Here is a 16,230-nt window from a genome sequence, read left to right as displayed (position 1 = left end):
ATAAGGAATATAACCCATGGATGCTTGGCTGAGGAGCCTGGCTTGGGGCCAGGCTGCTGCAAGCTCTGCCTTTGAAGCTGCAGCAGGGACAAGCATATCAGCAAAAAGGTAAAGGATCAGCCCTCTTCAGCTAATGTTTGGGATGTTACTGTGTGCATCTCTGAGATCCCCAGACATTAACCTTTACTTGGAACTAAGGAGCATCTGGCAATCCCAACATTTTCAGCATTTCTGTGTGTGCTTATTTTTTTTAAGCAGTGAGAAGTGAAAATAGTCCTTACTGTCTTTTAAAATACATTACAGCTATGTAAGAATACAAATCTTTCAAGGCTGTATCTCTCCTCACCCGGCCAAATGAAACACAATATAAAACTCTATTGTTTTACTCTTGTGTTTCCTGTGCCTTATGGCTTGAACAATGGATCCTCTTGGCTGAAGTCCATTCCAGTAATGATTTAATTTGGGAACACACTTCACCTTTCTAAAAATAAGGAAAACTGAGAAGAAGAGCAAATAAGCTGTACTGAATAAAGATCTAAAATGACTTCTCCAGGATCTGAAATTAGAGAAAATATGTTATCCAAGGAATGCATAAAATAAAATAACATAAGCCTGCCTCTATGCAGCAAACTCTTTCCTGGCATTTTAGCCCCGTTCTACAGTCTGGACTTTTTCCAAAGAGAGAGCAACAAATCATCAGTTATATATATTTTTTTTTCCCCCTCAGACACTTACTAAGAACCAGGCATACACACAAAAATAAAAGAATGTAGAAAACATCTACCCACTTCTTTTTGCTTCGCAGTGTTTTTAAAGCTTTTATCTCAAACTCTTACCCAGAAGTGAATGTCAGACCATGGCAAAACCAAAATCAGATAAATGGGACAAAAGTAAATCTAATAAATCATCTGCCTGTGACTTACTGAGGCAAGGTGTGCAACTGGTGCCTTTGCTTAGAAAAAGAAGAGAAGCAGCAGGATAGAGCAGCCATGTCCTTCTCAGGTGGTCTGTCTGTACATGGGACCAAACCATACCTGATGCTGGGGTCCAGGATACCCTTCCACAAACCAAAATCCCATGGTCACGCAGAGAGTGCCTCATCCCAGCACACAGCAGGCAAAGGAGCACAAGAAGGCCTGAGGTCAGCACGTGCAGCTCAACTCAGGCAGGTGGTACCACCAGCTGCAAGCCCTCTGCTCTCTGCCAGCACTTCCCCTGCAGAAAACAGGGGCTGTCCTAGGGATGCAAGATTGCAAGGACAACAGCACTCACAAAAGCGGGGTCTCTGAATGGCTATGTCAACCTCCTGCAGTATGCAGCTGGTGCAAAGTGAAAACTGGGGTGGGGGAGGCCAGGGGATGGAATCTTACCAGTCAGAGAATAATGAGAAAAGTCCCCTACAAACCCAGCCATGGAGGAATTTGTTTGAAGAAACCTGAGTCGTGCTGGGAATGGAGGTGGGCACAGACCAATTGCAGAAGTACTACAGAAGCAATTTCAATGTGTTAGGTAATAAAAGGGAGCCTCCTCAGTGACTGTCAATGCAGCCCCTCACGGGGACAGCAGCTCTGCTTCGCACAGGAGACCACTCGCTGCAGACAGTGTTTGCACTGCAGGGGTGGAAGGCTGGGGGTGTGAAAGGCCCCACGTCAGCTGCAGCGAGGCTGGGACCTTCCCCTTTTTCCCCCTGTCAAAAACAAAACACACCCTGAGCATGGCTTCCCAGATCAGATATTTACTGTCCCTACTAAATGTGGGTTTCAGCTCTAAATCAGGGATGCTCCTTGAAAGGTGGCTGTGTACCAGTGGTCTCTCCTCCCTCACCACCTGTCTTCCCACATGCACTCAGCACCAAAGCTGCTGGGGCTTCAAGGAATGAAGCCCAGCGTGCCACCCTTGAGCCTCCGCCCCTCCTGGCTTGTCACAGCTGGAGAGCAGGATCTCAAATGCCATTAATCCTTGCGACTGCTCAACAAAAGTAAAGAATCTCGCTGCAATTAGAGAGAGAGCTGTTGAATGGGGCTGAGACTGCCAAAAGGCCTCCTACAAGGTCCATTTACTATAAGATACTAAAGATATTAAGCTCAAGCTCAGATACCATTGGTGGGTCACTATCCATCTTCCCCCTCGCATTTTAGAACTGCTTTCTGGCTCCTCTAAGAGACCAACCTTCTGCTCCCAAGCACAGTTTGTTTTCCATCCCTGCACAGTCCCTCCAAGGTGCCATTTGCAGCTCTGAGGCTCACATTCACCTCCCTGCTGCCCAGGGTGTATTTGCTGGCTGGCGACAGGCAGCACAGGGATGTCTCCCTGGCTGGCAATGGTCCTGCCCTTGCAGAATAGGTGGTGGGAAGTCCTGGGCACGACACTTGGCTCCCAGGAGCAGAGGCTGCCAGCTGGGCTCAGGGGAAGCCATCTACTGGTTTTAGTGGCCATCAAAGCCTGTGGCAGTGGGTGCCTGAGTGGGAGGACTGGCTGCAAGCATGAGAAGACCAGCAGAGGAGTGGCAGCTCCAGAGACCCCCAAGGAGGCGGGGGACAGGAGGGGACGCCTTAGTCTTATTCCAGGTAACAGCACAGGTTACTGTGCCCTGTCACACATGCTGCCTTTGACATTTCAAGCTCACTTGGTCATTTTGAGAAACAAAGGTTGTTATTGTTCTCCAGGAGCACAGCAGAGGTCTGCTCCCTCCTCTCTGCTTGCACCTGGCCCTGTCAGGGCAAGTAAATTCCCTTTTGTACAGGGATACAGGCTGGAATCACAAGGGGAGCCCCATTCCCAGTGAGTCGATGGGCAACAGGGTCCTGCAGGCAATGGAGCCCTGGGGCCCTCGGGGCAGCACAAGACTGCGGGGTGCTGGGTGGGTCCCACTAGCTGCATGCAGCAGGTCAGCAGAGTTTGGGAAAGCCTGGAGACGGGGGATCCTGCTTCTCTGTCTCCAGGCAGAGTTCAAAGGTACAAGCCCCAGCGTGTCACCAGAGGCCGGGCACTCGCACGGCACCTGGAGCGGGTCAGCCACGAACTGCGTGGCTCTGGTGCTTGCCCTCCTCCTTGCAAGAGAGAAGGGGCAGGTTGAGGTCCCTGCCCCGCAATGCAGGCGTGGGCAGCGCCGATGGGGCAGCGGGCACAGCGAGTGACGTCCCCACAGGGGCTGGGGCACTTGGAGACACTGCACAGGATGGGTGGAGGAGCTCTCACGCAGCTGCTGGCGAGGGGCCCGGGAGCTGGCAGCCAGCCAGCCTGGGGGAAAGAACGGAGAGAAACACCAAAACAGGCACAAGCCAAGGGGCAGGGCTGGGGAGGGGGGGCTTATGGAGGTGGCACTCCTTGGCTGCCATGGCAGGAGGGCAGCAGGGAAGTCCATCCCTGCCCAGCCTGAGCCGGCAGATCCCATTGATAGTGCACCAGGACTTTGCCACATTCGGCTGCTCAAGTTTTGATCCAGACGAGCATTTTGGGGACTGGGCAGATCAGCACACCTGCCCAGGGCTGACAGAGCCCGCTTGTGAGAAGGGAAGTATTTTTGAGGATTAACAACCCAAGGAGGAGGCAGGAAGCCGGGAGGAAGGGCCGAAGATCAATTTTCATTCTGGCAGCAGGTTAAGAGTAGGGAATGTGAGCGCTGCCTCTGAGGTCTTGGATAGCCCAGTATATGAACTGATGATCTGGAAATAAAGATGAGCAATATACTGAACATTCTTAAAAGTTCACTCAAAGCTATTGATTCTTGAGGAGATAAAAAAGGACTGAGTAAAATGCAAATGTGGCAAATGGGGAACACCACATATTTGCCATGGATCTACTGGATATTTGCAAGGTCAGAAGAGGGGAAACAAATTGCTCATAAGAATTACAAAGCTCCAGATGTTCTCTAGTGACCCAAGAAATAATATGGATGTCACATAAACCCTGGCTCTGAGACTAGCTGCAAATTTAAAAAAAACATACACAAAATATTAGCATGCAGAAGGAAGAAGGAGGGAATAATATGGAAAATATGATAATGCTATTATGTAAATGACTAGCACAGCCTCTCTGGGAATACTGTCTGCAGTTCAAGTAAGCCCTTCTCAGAAAGGGCTGATTAGGGGCATGGCAAATTCGCTTGCGGAGAGATCAAAACGATCGGGGTTGTTTATCTCAGAAAGCAAATGAACAAGAGGAGATTGGCACGGAGTGAGCCAGTCCAGAGCTTCTGTTTTTCTTCCTGTTTAGTTCTATCACTGTCATATCTGGTGTCGCTGAGAACTGTGTGAAGTGATGTGGCTCTCCTCTGTTACACACCATTTGCTCCTTCTCTCACCCTCCCTTCCAGGGGAGGCACAGCACATTATGTTTTATATTTAGGTAGGACCTGGGGAAGAGGAGGTGGCTAAGGAGAAATATATATGCCCCAGAGACGCCTCATGGTAGAGAAGGTGAGAATGGAAAAGTGGGATTTACACCTGGACAGTGGAGCAAAAAGTTCTGGCTTTGGGAGTCTCCTTCCATCAGCTCAGGCAGACCCCAGAGAGGCTGCCAGCTACTGCCCTTCTCCTAGAACCTTGAGGCTTCCAGACCAAGCCCTGGTCTTTGGGGGTTCCTTGGAGATAAAGAGCTTGAATTTGACAAGATATTTTGTAAAAAGCATCCCAGAAGTCAGAAGTACCTTGAGATGCAGCATTGACACATGCTCTCTTCCAGGGGACGGTCAGGTTGGACATTAGGGGAAATTCCTTTGCAGAAAGGGCAATTAGACATTAGGGATGGGCTGCCAGGGAGATGGTGGAGTCACCGTTCCCGGCGGTGTTTAAGGAAAGACTGGACTGGGTGGCACTGGGTGCCAAGATGTGGTTGACAAGGTGTTGTTCAGCCAGAGCCTGGACTCCCTGCCCTCAGAGGTCTTCTCCAACTTAACGGAATCCGCGATCCCGTGACCGTGGCGCGACTGTGGCGCACGGCAGACACGCTGCCTCTCGGCGCCGGCAGCCCAGCGCGCTGTGCTGCAGCACACGGAGCCCCAGGGGCACACGGAGTCCCGGGAATCGGAAGCCCCGTGGGGCACACGGAGCCCCACACGGCACACGGAGCCCCGGGCAGCGGGAGCATCCCGGGCTGCCGGGGTGGGCCGGCCGCGGGCAGCTCTCCTCCCGGCCGCCAGGGGGCGGCAGCGCCGCGCCTCCGCCTCAGGCCGGCGCGGCTCTCTGCCCGCGGCGCTGGCGCAGCCATTGGCGGGCGCGGGGGCGCGGCCCGGAAGCGGAAGCGCGGAGCTGCCGGGTGACCCCGGGAGCGGCCCCGGAGTGGCCCCGCGCGCAGCCCGGTGAGAGCGGGGCGGCCGCGCTCCTCCCGCGGGGCTGCAGCGGCCCCCGCGCCCCGGCCCGGCCGTTACCCCACGCCGTTGGACGGGCGGCCCCGGCACCGAGCGGGGCCCGTCGCGGGCAGGCGGCGGCCGGCGGGTCTCTCGGGAAGGGAGAAGCTGACCCGGATCCCGCCCTCGGTCACTCCTCTGCCGGTCGCCCGCCCGCGCCGCACAGCTGTCCCCCATGGCCGCGTGGTCCCGGGAGGCGGTGCTGACGCTGTACCGGGCTCTGCTGCGCCGCGGCCGCGGCCTGCGCTACACCGACCGGGATTTCTACCTGGCCTCCATCCGCCGCGAGTTCCGCCGGAACCAGGGGCTGCAGCGGCTGGAGGACAAGGAAAGGCAGCTGGCGAAGGGGCAGGCTTTCCTGCAGAGCAGGTTCGGGGGCCTGGTCTAGCCATTCCCTGTAGCTACCAACGATCCCACGTACCTCCGTCTTCTTTCCAAAATTCCCTCGCCAGACAGAAGAGATGATTAACACTCACTACCCACCACATTCTTGAAGAAGTCCTGAAGGTGCTTCCACAGGCACACCAGGAGGGCTCTCCTGTTCTCTTCACAAATGCATTAGGTCACAGGTAGGTCATCTGCAATGATAGAACCGTGTTCTTCATGGTGCTGTTACAGTGAGCTTTGCGAAAGTGCAGGGTTTTTTCTGCTTGGGGATGACAGGTGAATATATTCTTGGTTCATCCATGCAAGAACATTCCCACTGGCTTGCCTTTGGAAAAAACAAAGGGCGGTTTTCAACCACCCCAGTCAGGCAGGCAGGCTCAGAGCCTTGGACACTGACTCAGAAAACAGACCTAAAGCCACAGTGCAGGAGTTTCTTGGTGTTTTCAGGTAGGTTCACTGGGGATCCCCTTATGGCTAGAGTGATGGTAAAGTGTGTTTTACAGGATCACAGAATCATTGAAGTTGGAAAAGCCTCTGAGATCATTGAGTCCTATCTTTGACTGCTATCCACCTTGTAACTAGAAAATGGCACTGCCTGTCACATCCAAGTTAAACACCCCCAGGGATGGTGACTCCATCACCTTGCTGGGCACCCCATTCCCATGTCTAATCACCCATTCTGTGAGGAAATTCCTTCTGATGTCCAGCTTGAGCCTTCACTGGCACAGCTTGAGGCCATGTTGGCCTGAGAGACTCTTTAAAATTAAATCTCAAGGTCAGGTTAAATGGAAATTTGAGGACACAGAAGTACACATGTAAGAATATATTCATGTCAGTGTTTTACATTATTTGTCTGAGTCAAACCCACCAGCCTCGAGGGCAGGGATAAACATCAAATGAAGGCAAGGGAGCTGTTCCTTTTATGATGTGTTGCGGTCTCTGCTGTTGATTCTTGGGTGTCTTTGAAGTATCTGGGATTGGACACTGTTCAGAAATTAATCTGTGAATGGAAGTTCCGAGACTGCCTGTCAGTTCCTGGGGAAGATTCCACTTCCTGCCAGACAGTTGACCATCCCTCAGACAGTTGCCTTGTCTGAGAGCAAGCACAAATTATGAGAAAAATATGTGAATAGTTAGAGGGTTTTGCTTAATATTCAGGATTTTATTGCAAAATACTGTGGAATTAACTTCTACTTTCTTTCATTAAACCTATTAAACTATTACAAACCTCACCTCAAATTTGGATGCGTTCCCTCGGGCATTGCTTGGTCAGTACTGTCCTGGCACTGCTGGGAACAAGCAGCAGTTTGAGGGAGCATACGTAGAGGGGTTGCAGGGTTGGGTGGTCCCTTCCTGTGGTAAAACGCGGGGGCAGCAGCCGTGTGAGGTGTGGGAGGAGGGGGTGAACCGTGGTTTTGTGCCGCTCTGTAACTCGCGCTCCTCGCAGGTGAGATGGCGGGCGCTGGGCAGCGCAGAGGGAAGAAGGATGACAACGGCATCGGCACCGCCATCGACTTCGTGCTGGCCAACGCGCGGCTGGTGCTGGGCGTGGGCGGCGCCGCCATGCTGGGCATCGCCACGCTGGCCGTCAAGCGGGTGAGCGGGACAGGGAGTGAGGGAGTGGGGCAGTGCCACAGCCGGCGCTGGGCATGGCTCCGCCAGCGGCGTGCTGGCAGTGGCCTGGGTACAATGCCAGTGTTGGGCCCTCGGTGACTCAAACTCTTCCCGGTTTAGATGTACGACCGGGCAATCAGTGCTCCCAGCAGCCCCACTCGCTTGAGCCAGTCGGGAAAGAGAAGCTGGGAAGAGCCAAACTGGCTGGGCTCCTCCTCACGCCTGCTGACCCAGGACATGAAGACCAGCCTCAGCCGCTCCCTGCAGACCCTTCCCACTGATCCTTCAGCTCCAGACACTGGTAAGAAGCATGGTCATTCTTCTGCATCACAGAGTCATCCAGGCCTATAAACCCTGCATTTGTTTAAAGGAATGCAGAGGAAGGAAATACCCTGTCTGGCCTGGGATTTTTATAGTTTTGTTTTAAGCAGCTCCACTGGTAACTTCAAGAATCAGAACTGACATTGGGAACTAGTCAGTAATGGTCATCTATTTGCACTCCTCATTTCTCTCATGACTTCATGGTGTTAAGCTTTATTCTCCCTAATTTTTGCTCTTTCAATCTGAATATCTAGTCTTTCGTGATAGAAAGCTATTCCATTCGTTTCAAGCCTTCTGCTGCCTTTCTTCGGGTCATTCCAGTTTGCTTGCATCTTTTTAGGGGGAGAGTATTCGAGCTGTGAATGTACTAGCAGTTTATAACAGCATTTCCTGTATTATTGCTACTGTTTTCCAAATGATTTCTGGATCAATGTTTCCCTGTTTGGTGCTGCTTATCACTGTGTTTCTCTTCAACAGTCTATAGGAAGTGTCCTGTAGTTTCCTTTCTGGGTGGGATAATCAGTAATTTAGAATCCAACCATGTTTTGTTACGTGTTGTTGGTTCTTTGTTCTCAATGGTTTTACTTACTATCCCAGATCACTCATTTCAGGAGATTTATACTTGGTAATTTAAACTAAAAATCAGAATCAAGCTATTAACTTGATTTCCAGATTATTTTAAAGGAAGTTGTCTTTGGGATGGCAATAGTTTTTCTGCTGAGGAAGTATTAAAAACTAGACAGCTGTGTTAAATGTGGTCTAGACAATTTGATTGTAGTCCCCAAGCATATGGGCTGAGTAATAGAAACATTGATGATGGTATCTTAAATTCTTCAATTAGAAGTAAATTAAAACTCAGCATGAAAAAATATTTTTTTTTCATAAATAGGCAATGAAATCCACTTCCCTGTGGTTTAGTGCATTATTTCCTTTATATGAAAAAAGCTCAGATCTGTCCAAAAGAACCTAGTGGGACAAGAGACAACAGCTGCTGAGGCTAGGATAGATGTCTTTGTGTACAGCTTGGTCAGCCATTCCTCATGTGCTCTGTGGCCAAATCATCAAACAAATCGTCAAATAAAAATTGGCAACAGCCAGTTGCTTTAATGGGGCCACTGACTTGGGGATTTCTCCTGTGCCCTTAGGTATCACAGCCCTTCCAAAGTTCTCTTAGATTTGTAATTTCCCTTTAATTCTCACTGTTAATTTCTGAAACTCTTCGTCCCTGTTAAGAGAAATCGGAAATGGATGGGAAGCATTGATTTATTTCTTTGGGAAACCAGTCAGAAACAAAGGGACTCAGAGAGTCTGTGCAGGCCAGGCATTGTTTAGTAATGCAGATACAATGCAAACCTTGCCTTGTTGTGTTGTACCTCTGAGTGGGCTCCCTGGTCTTTTTGCATTGAAGGTTTCAGTGGGGGTATCACTGGAGCTATGGTGGACTGAGCTGGGATGGCCCCAGGATCTGTCAGTTCATCATCCTAATAACTGTGCTGATCACACTCCCAACAATTATTTCATTTCCAGGTGGCACAGTCTTCTTTGATCTCATATGCTAGTCAGGGTTTCGCTGGTAATTTGTAATAATCTGTTTCAGTGGTAAAAACTCAAAGAGATCATGGTGGTTTTTCAAAAGTGCTTTATTCACTGATCTGGCATCACACTGAAAGCTTTTGAACTGGTAACAGTACAGAATTTTTGATGAAATTGAGCTGAGATATTGCCCACGTAGCCATTAAAATGACATCCTTGTATACAATATTAGTCTGGCTAAATTTCAAATCTAGTAACTTGTTTTCATCCATTTTGATGCTCTTATATGTTTTGAAGTTCCTGAGCACGCCCCTTTGGAGTGGTAGCTGTGTAAAGCCTGCAAAATGTCTGTCAAGGGCTTTTTGAGACCTGGGAGGCCGCAGTTCCGCGCTGCAGATTCTGTTCTGCGTGATGCTTTGCAGTGAAATCAGCTGCAATTTCAACAGTTTTCCTCCTGCCTTGCAGACTTCTTTCGACCCCCAAAGCCTAAGCCATCTGCCAAGAGGAGTCAGGTGGAGCTGAAGAAGTCCCGCCTTCGCCTGTCCCTGAAGGAGAAGCTGGTGGCGTACTACCGGCGGCGGGTGGCGATCCCGGCGGACGAGCAGGCTCGGGCCAAGCAGGCGGCCGTGGATATCTGCGCGGAGCTGCGCAGCTTCCTGCGTGCCAAGCTGCCCGACATGCCCCTGCGGGACATGTACCTCAGCGGCAGCCTCTACGACGACCTGCAGGTAACTCCTGGGCTCCTTGGTCAGGAGGCTGACCACGCAGGGGCCTTTCAGGCTTCCCTGATGGCGCTGCTGGCTCAGCACAACATTCCTCAGTAATACGGCCCCTGGTGTTGCCTTTCCCACTGTGGAGACAGGCATTGATTTCCACAGTGCTGTTTGAACAGGCATGACCAGGCTGCTCTGTCATTGTCTGCAAAACCTTTGCTTTTTTGTTTTGTTCTTCTTTGTTTCCCCTCTGTTTCTTCTTTCAGTTGTGTTTTTCTTGCTGTTTCTCCGGTATATGTCCGTTTTCTCTCCATCCCTCTGTAACCATCCAAATACATTCCCTTAGAATTCCCATGTATTCACGTAGGTCCTTCCTACCCTTTATTTATTTTTTTTTTTTTAATGCATGACAGACCTGGATTGGACAGCAGTCCCTGCTGCAATATCTCCCTGATGGCAAGATGCCCATGGCTATAGTGAGTGATTCAGAGGCACACTTCTTTGTTTGAGTCAGATCTCTAGAATGGAGCATGGAATGTCCAGTGAAACTTAGACCTGGGGTCTTAATCACATTGAATGAAAAGGGATCTTTAACTACCTTTTTCCAAACAATGTGACAGACCAGGTGAGGGCAGTGTACCTAGCTGTAGCATTGCATTACTAAACCATGGCAACGGAAGCTTGTCAAGAAACTTAATACTCTGTCTCCTGTTTAAATTGTCATGTGGAGTTGCCGTGCCCTAGGCCAGCTGCACCTCACAACCAAGGAGCAGAATTAAAGCAATATGTGGCAGAATGATTCATCTATATGCAGTCCATGTCAGGTCTCTAAATAGTACATACCACGTAAGCATTAGCTTCAGCTATACCTTGGAATTATCCCACTGATGGCTGGAAATAGTCCTTCAGAATGCCTTTTAACAAAGGGAGGCTGGGAATCCCACGCAGAGAGGAGAATGAGACAGCTGAGTCCTTATTCCAGGTTCCTTTGGACAGAAGGCTATCTAAAGGTGATGAATAAAATGAGTGTGGAGAGAGAAAGCTTATTCTTACTGTCTTTTCTCTCTTGTGAAAGGTAGTGACAGCTGACCACATCCAGCTCATTGTACCTCTCATGCTGGAGCAGAACCTGTGGTCGTGTATCCCCGGAGAGGACACTATCATGAACATTCCTGGCTTCTACTTGGTGCGTCGAGAAAACCCAGAGTACTTTCCTCGTGGGAGCAGCTACTGGGACCGCTGTGTGGTGGGAGGTTACCTTTCCCCCAAAACTGTAGCAGACACCTTTGAAAAAGTTGTAGCTGGGTCCATCAACTGGCCTGCAATCGGGAGTCTCTTGGACTATGTGATCCGTCCAGCAGCTCCCCCAGCAGATTTGACTCTGGAAGTCCAGTATGATGCAGATCGGCATCTTTTTATTGACTTTCTACCATCCCTGACACTGGGGGACATCGTCCTCGTTGCCAAACCTCACCGACTGGCCCAGAATGACAACTTGTGGCGACTGAGCCTGCGGCCAGCGGAAACGGCTCGCCTCCGCGCCCTGGACCAGGGGGATTCTGGCTGCCGCTGCTTGTGCCTCAAGATCTTCAAAGCAGTGTGCAAGTTAAACCCAGCTCTGGGACACCTCACTGCCAGCCAGCTCACCAATGTCATCCTGCACCTCTCCCAGGAGGAATCCGACTGGTCCCAGGACATGCTGGCTGACCGCTTCTTGCAGGCACTGAAGGGGCTGATCCGCTACTTGGAGGCAGGTGTCCTCCCTAGTGCCCTGAACCCCAAGGTGAACTTGTTTTCAGAGCTCACCCCTGAAGAAGTGGATGAGTTGGGCTACACCCTCTACAGCTCTCTGTCGGAGCCAGAGGTCTTGCTGCAGACGTAATGGGGCCTTACCTAGGGAAGTGTCGATAGGGTTTAGCCAATGCAGACTTTGATTACTGCAAATTATGTCTCCTCCACTTCTCCCTGTCTCCCTCTCTCTCTCTCTTCACCACTCCCCCCTTTTGGTTCATTAGTAATTCCTGCTTTGGAGTTGGTGCTCCCACTGAATTTCTTGGTGCTACTGGTCCATTTCCACCATCTCTGCCTCAACAAGTACCCATTGGCTAGGGAAGAGAGGCTAAAACTGCAGCTCTGAGATCTTAACATAAATTCTGCTGAGTTTTAAGTGTCTACCAGAAAAATAAACCAAACTATGCACTTCTTTCTTCTGTAGTACACTTACTGCAGCAAACCCTTTTTGGCCTGAAGAAGGTGGAACTGGGCTGGTAAATCCAGTGATGATTTTAGCAGACTTGCACTGAGGTTGTTTAATTTCCTCCAGCCTGATTTTGCCCTATGTTTCTTTTTCTCTGCTGTCCTACACTGTCTCACTTTTCTTTCTTTTACGTCCTTTTGGCCCAGTCATGCAGGGCAGACTGAGTGAGATATTTTGGATAGGGTTCTTTTTGTATTTCTGAGTGGATAATGATTACACTGGCAATATTAGGGCTGTAGAGCTTGAAATTGGAGGATCCCCGCAGCTCCTGCTCCCATGGAGCCTTCTCATCCTTTGCAAGCTGGGTTCAGGATTAAGGGCCAAAATTTGTCCAGTCTGCTGCAACACAACATCCTGTACAGGCAATTCTTGTTGAAGATGTCATGGGGAGGAAGGAACCTTTGTGGTCTGGCTGTTTGATGAAGCTGAAGGAGCAGAGCTTGCTGTTCCTGCCTAGCCAGATCTGCTGGGAATGGCCTCAGGAATGGAGAACAAGGCAGCTCTTCAGTTGTCTCTGGCCTAGAGGAAGAGTGGGTGATTGTAGGGGAGGGGTGGGAGACACACATGGGAATGGGGATTGTTTTTTGTTGTTTTTTTTTTTGTCTTTTCGCCCTAGAGCTTATGGCTGTTTTGGTTTACTAGAGGTGGAAACAAGACTGCATGCCTCAAAGGGCTTTGGAATAAGCACACACAAGCCAAATTCTCACCAGCTCTAAAGGCTGTGAAGGTGATAGAACTGAACCGGTGACATCAGCAAGGTTCTGTCCATACAGTGCTATTAGGGTACAAATACAAAGCTGGCATTTAGGGATATATTAGCTTTGCCATCTGCTCTGTGTGCTTTAGTCTCCTCCCCAGAACTGAGGCTGTCCATCCCCTTCCTCATTCCCATGTGTTGACTTTCCAGTGCTCCCATTTTACAAATACTCTTGGAAAGCTGGTGGGGGCACACCTTCCCATCCCGTCTGTTTGGACCTGTTGGCAGTGCACTTCTGTTCACTCCTGTCTGTGGCTGCTCTCAGGCTGTAGACTCTTCATATTCTGCATTAAGCCACCTGCTGTCTTCAAAAAGTGGGAGAGAAGGTGTCCCCCCAAGTGTGGAGCTCTGTGTGTATCTCAAAAGACAATAAGTCTTGTTTCAGAAACATGTTTGCCTTCTCCCTGCTTTAGGAGCTTTTTTCACCCTTGCTGTCCAGCCTCCTTAGCCAGTGGAGAGGAGTACTCTAGCAGTAGAGTTTGGAGGGAGCAGGAATCCTTTTTTTCTTTTCTCCTCCCATCCTCTCAGGACTTCCCCCATCTTTGACAGAGGAGTTTCAAGGTGAATTTCAGGAGTGGAAGCAAGGAGGGAAGCCCTTCACCCTGGGTTTTTTTAGAGGCAGTGCTAGTGAGGTGAGGGAGGGAGCAATTTCTTGGACAATCCGTCCATTTTAGCCAGTGTGTCAGATAGCATTCTGTATACAGTGATAAAGCAACATTGCATTTTAAATTATTTAATCCTTAGGGTACTGGTATTTTTTAGACTGCCAGATGTGTACTTTGGAGTCTGTGTGTGTATATAAAGTCTGTAGTCTATCAAAGATTAACAGGAATCCCATTTGTATGACTTTGTGTTTTGTAAGTTTTGCAGCAGTCAGTGTTGTTCAACTGTTGATTGCTCCTCACTCTGGTTCCCAGATTTTTTCCCTCTTCCTTCCCTTGCCCCCCACTGCCTTTCTGATGTCAGCCTTTCTACCCTAAAAGCAAACAGATGAGACTTGGAGCCTATAGGCTACTGGGGGGAATTCCCCTTGTTTCTAATTACTTGAAGGTCAACAAAAATATTAAAATATCTGGGTTGTCAGGAGTTCCCCCAAAGCTCATTTCTTCAGTGTGATGTCACCCCTCACTTGGTGCTGACTCCAGTACTGTGGTCTTCACATTTTAACAGCAGCGTGGTTGGCAATGATTAAAACTCTAGATACAAAAAAGAAAAGGTGAGCTATGACTTGGGAACAGTTGTCACACACATATCTGTATATGTGATTTTTTACATGAATGCTTTTACTTCTTCCTGGCAACCTAATGAATTAATATTTTATGGCCATTTTTTGCTGCTATTGAGCTCAATTTGTGTATCAAATGGAGACTGAAGCTGCCTTTTTGCCTTTTTTGTAGACTCTGCTCCACTTTACTTGCATCAACCATCTCCATCATTTCTTCCCTTCACTTCTGCCCTCCTCTGAGCTAGCCATGAGCCTGTTCTCAGGAGGCAAATGATCACTTCCTACAGGCAGCCGCCACAGCAGGCAATAGCTGCCCTGGCAGTGGCAGTCTTGACAAAGGCCAAAGATGTGATGGGTCACAGGGACACTGCAACTAGGAATATTTTAAGAGCAGGGTCAGGTATAAGAGGCAATAGATGCAGGGAAGAAGGTGTAGGGAAAGTATGCAGGAAACAACCACTAGTGCTGCACCCAGCCTTTGGGTCAGACAGAATGTTTCAGAGTCTTTCAAACTGGCACCTTGCAGTATTAAATGCAGTACATGTGTTGATGTACAGCCTGGAGGGCTGGCTTACCTGCAGGTGGGCTACTTCCTGGTCAAATCTGTAGCACAGAGCAGGAGAACCTAAAGCTGAATGTGAAAAGGGCAGCTCCAGGCCACCTTCCTGGCAGAGCAGCTCAGACAGATTGATTGTAAGAGGCCCAGGGCATGCGTTGGGCTGGTGGCTGCCTCAGCTCCAAGAATGTCTCCCTGTGTTCTGCTCTAGCTTAGCTCACACAAGCTTCCCATGCGATTGTTGTCTTATTCCCTGTAACCACAGGGTGAGGACCAACTTGCTCAGCTGTGGGTTTCACTGCTGCTGAGTTCCACTGCTAATCTTTCAGATGGATTTCTTGTGTTTAAAAGCAATTATGAAAACAAGAGGCTGCTTTCTGCCCCCTGCCAAGCTGCCATCAGGGCCCTCATTCTTAGCATGTGGGCACGCTGTGAGAAGTGAAGAGATGATGCCTCATCTCTCCCAGGCCTGGAGGCTGTGGATTTGCAAAGGGGAAAGTCCAAGTGCATGATCTGTGACAGAGTGTGTGGAATTCTGAAATAAAATTACTTTCCACAGTAACCTGGTTGTCTCTGGCATGTTTATAAACAAAGGAACATCTCTCTCTGCTTTCATCTCACTGCATCACCTTCATGCTGGTATAATTCTGCACCACACCAGTGCTTGGGGACTGACTTGCCCCTTGGTGATTCACTTGCTTTCCCTTTGCAGCTCTGGGCACTCAGCACTTTGCAGCTTGTCTCGAGGGAGCAATCAGCTCGGCGCAGCAGTGTCCTGCCCCTGGCAGCTTTCACACCGGTCACAAGATGATGCGTAATTGTGGCGCTGAGCCTCTCCTCTCCCCGGCAGTCTGCGTGTCCAGACGGGCACCTGCTTTTCATGTGGCTCCCCAGACTTCAGAGGCTTCCGTGCCTCTGGAATATTAAACTTTCCTGTGCGGGCTCCCCCACCCTTGTTCAGTCACACCCTGGTTTTTGTGTGTCAGGCCTCTCCCCTCCCAAGTGCAGTCCTCTCTTATCCAGGCATCAGCCTTGAGGCAGGGAGGGAGCTGCTTTGCCAGGGGCTCATGTTTGGTGTGGTGAAGTTCTTTACAGCAGGACCCAGTTTTATGTGCCTGCTTGGGAAGGTGGGGTGGAAATGTTGGATGTCAAATAATGTGTGAAGTCATGCTGCTTTTGATGGGTCCCAGGCTTCTTAATTCTTGGAAGACAGGCTACAGTGGCAACATTGTCCTCTAAGACTTGTCTTAATGAGGGCTCTGTAATTAACTGTTTTAGAGGGTGTTTTATGATACAAAGGGAGTCGACATCTCCAACTTTTTTTCTAATATCCCTTGCCTGCGTTGCTTTGCTTTTTTTTCCCTTTAATCTGTTCTGTAGAAACAGATCAGATGAGATCAAGCACATTTCATGCCATACAGAGTCTTACAGGAGCAGCTAAAATAAGCCGCTCTGTGAAATCTGTGACAGGCATTATCCCCTCAAGTTAAAGCTCCTGGAATGCCTGGAGCCTGCAATAC

The 16,230-nt window shown here is 49.7% G+C and overlaps 2 protein-coding genes across 2 annotated transcripts; both read left to right on the top strand.

Moving 5' to 3' along the window:
* Nucleotides 1-5,230: 5,230 nt before the first annotated feature.
* LOC127060362 (MIEF1 upstream open reading frame protein-like) lies at nt 5,231-5,747 on the top strand. Its single transcript, XM_050982762.1, has one exon. The coding sequence runs from the start codon at nt 5,523-5,525 to the stop codon at nt 5,733-5,735; it is 213 nt and encodes a 70-aa protein (XP_050838719.1). The 5' UTR covers nt 5,231-5,522; the 3' UTR covers nt 5,736-5,747.
* Nucleotides 5,748-5,767: 20 nt separating this feature from the next.
* MIEF1 (mitochondrial elongation factor 1) lies at nt 5,768-15,272 on the top strand. Its single transcript, XM_009086518.4, has 5 exons — nt 5,768-5,916; nt 7,182-7,330; nt 7,469-7,649; nt 9,668-9,930; nt 10,991-15,272. The coding sequence occupies exons 2-5, from the start codon at nt 7,187-7,189 to the stop codon at nt 11,795-11,797; spliced, it is 1,395 nt and encodes a 464-aa protein (XP_009084766.1). The 5' UTR covers nt 5,768-5,916; nt 7,182-7,186; the 3' UTR covers nt 11,798-15,272.
* The last annotated feature ends 958 nt before the right edge of the window (nt 15,273-16,230 follow it).

The sequence above is a fragment of the Serinus canaria genome, chromosome 1A, assembly GCF_022539315.1.
Source record: "Serinus canaria isolate serCan28SL12 chromosome 1A, serCan2020, whole genome shotgun sequence".
In the NCBI taxonomy this organism is placed as follows: domain Eukaryota; kingdom Metazoa; phylum Chordata; class Aves; order Passeriformes; family Fringillidae; genus Serinus; species Serinus canaria.
The sequence above is the reverse complement of the archived record's forward strand: the minus strand, read 5'-3'. Positions and strand labels throughout refer to the sequence as shown.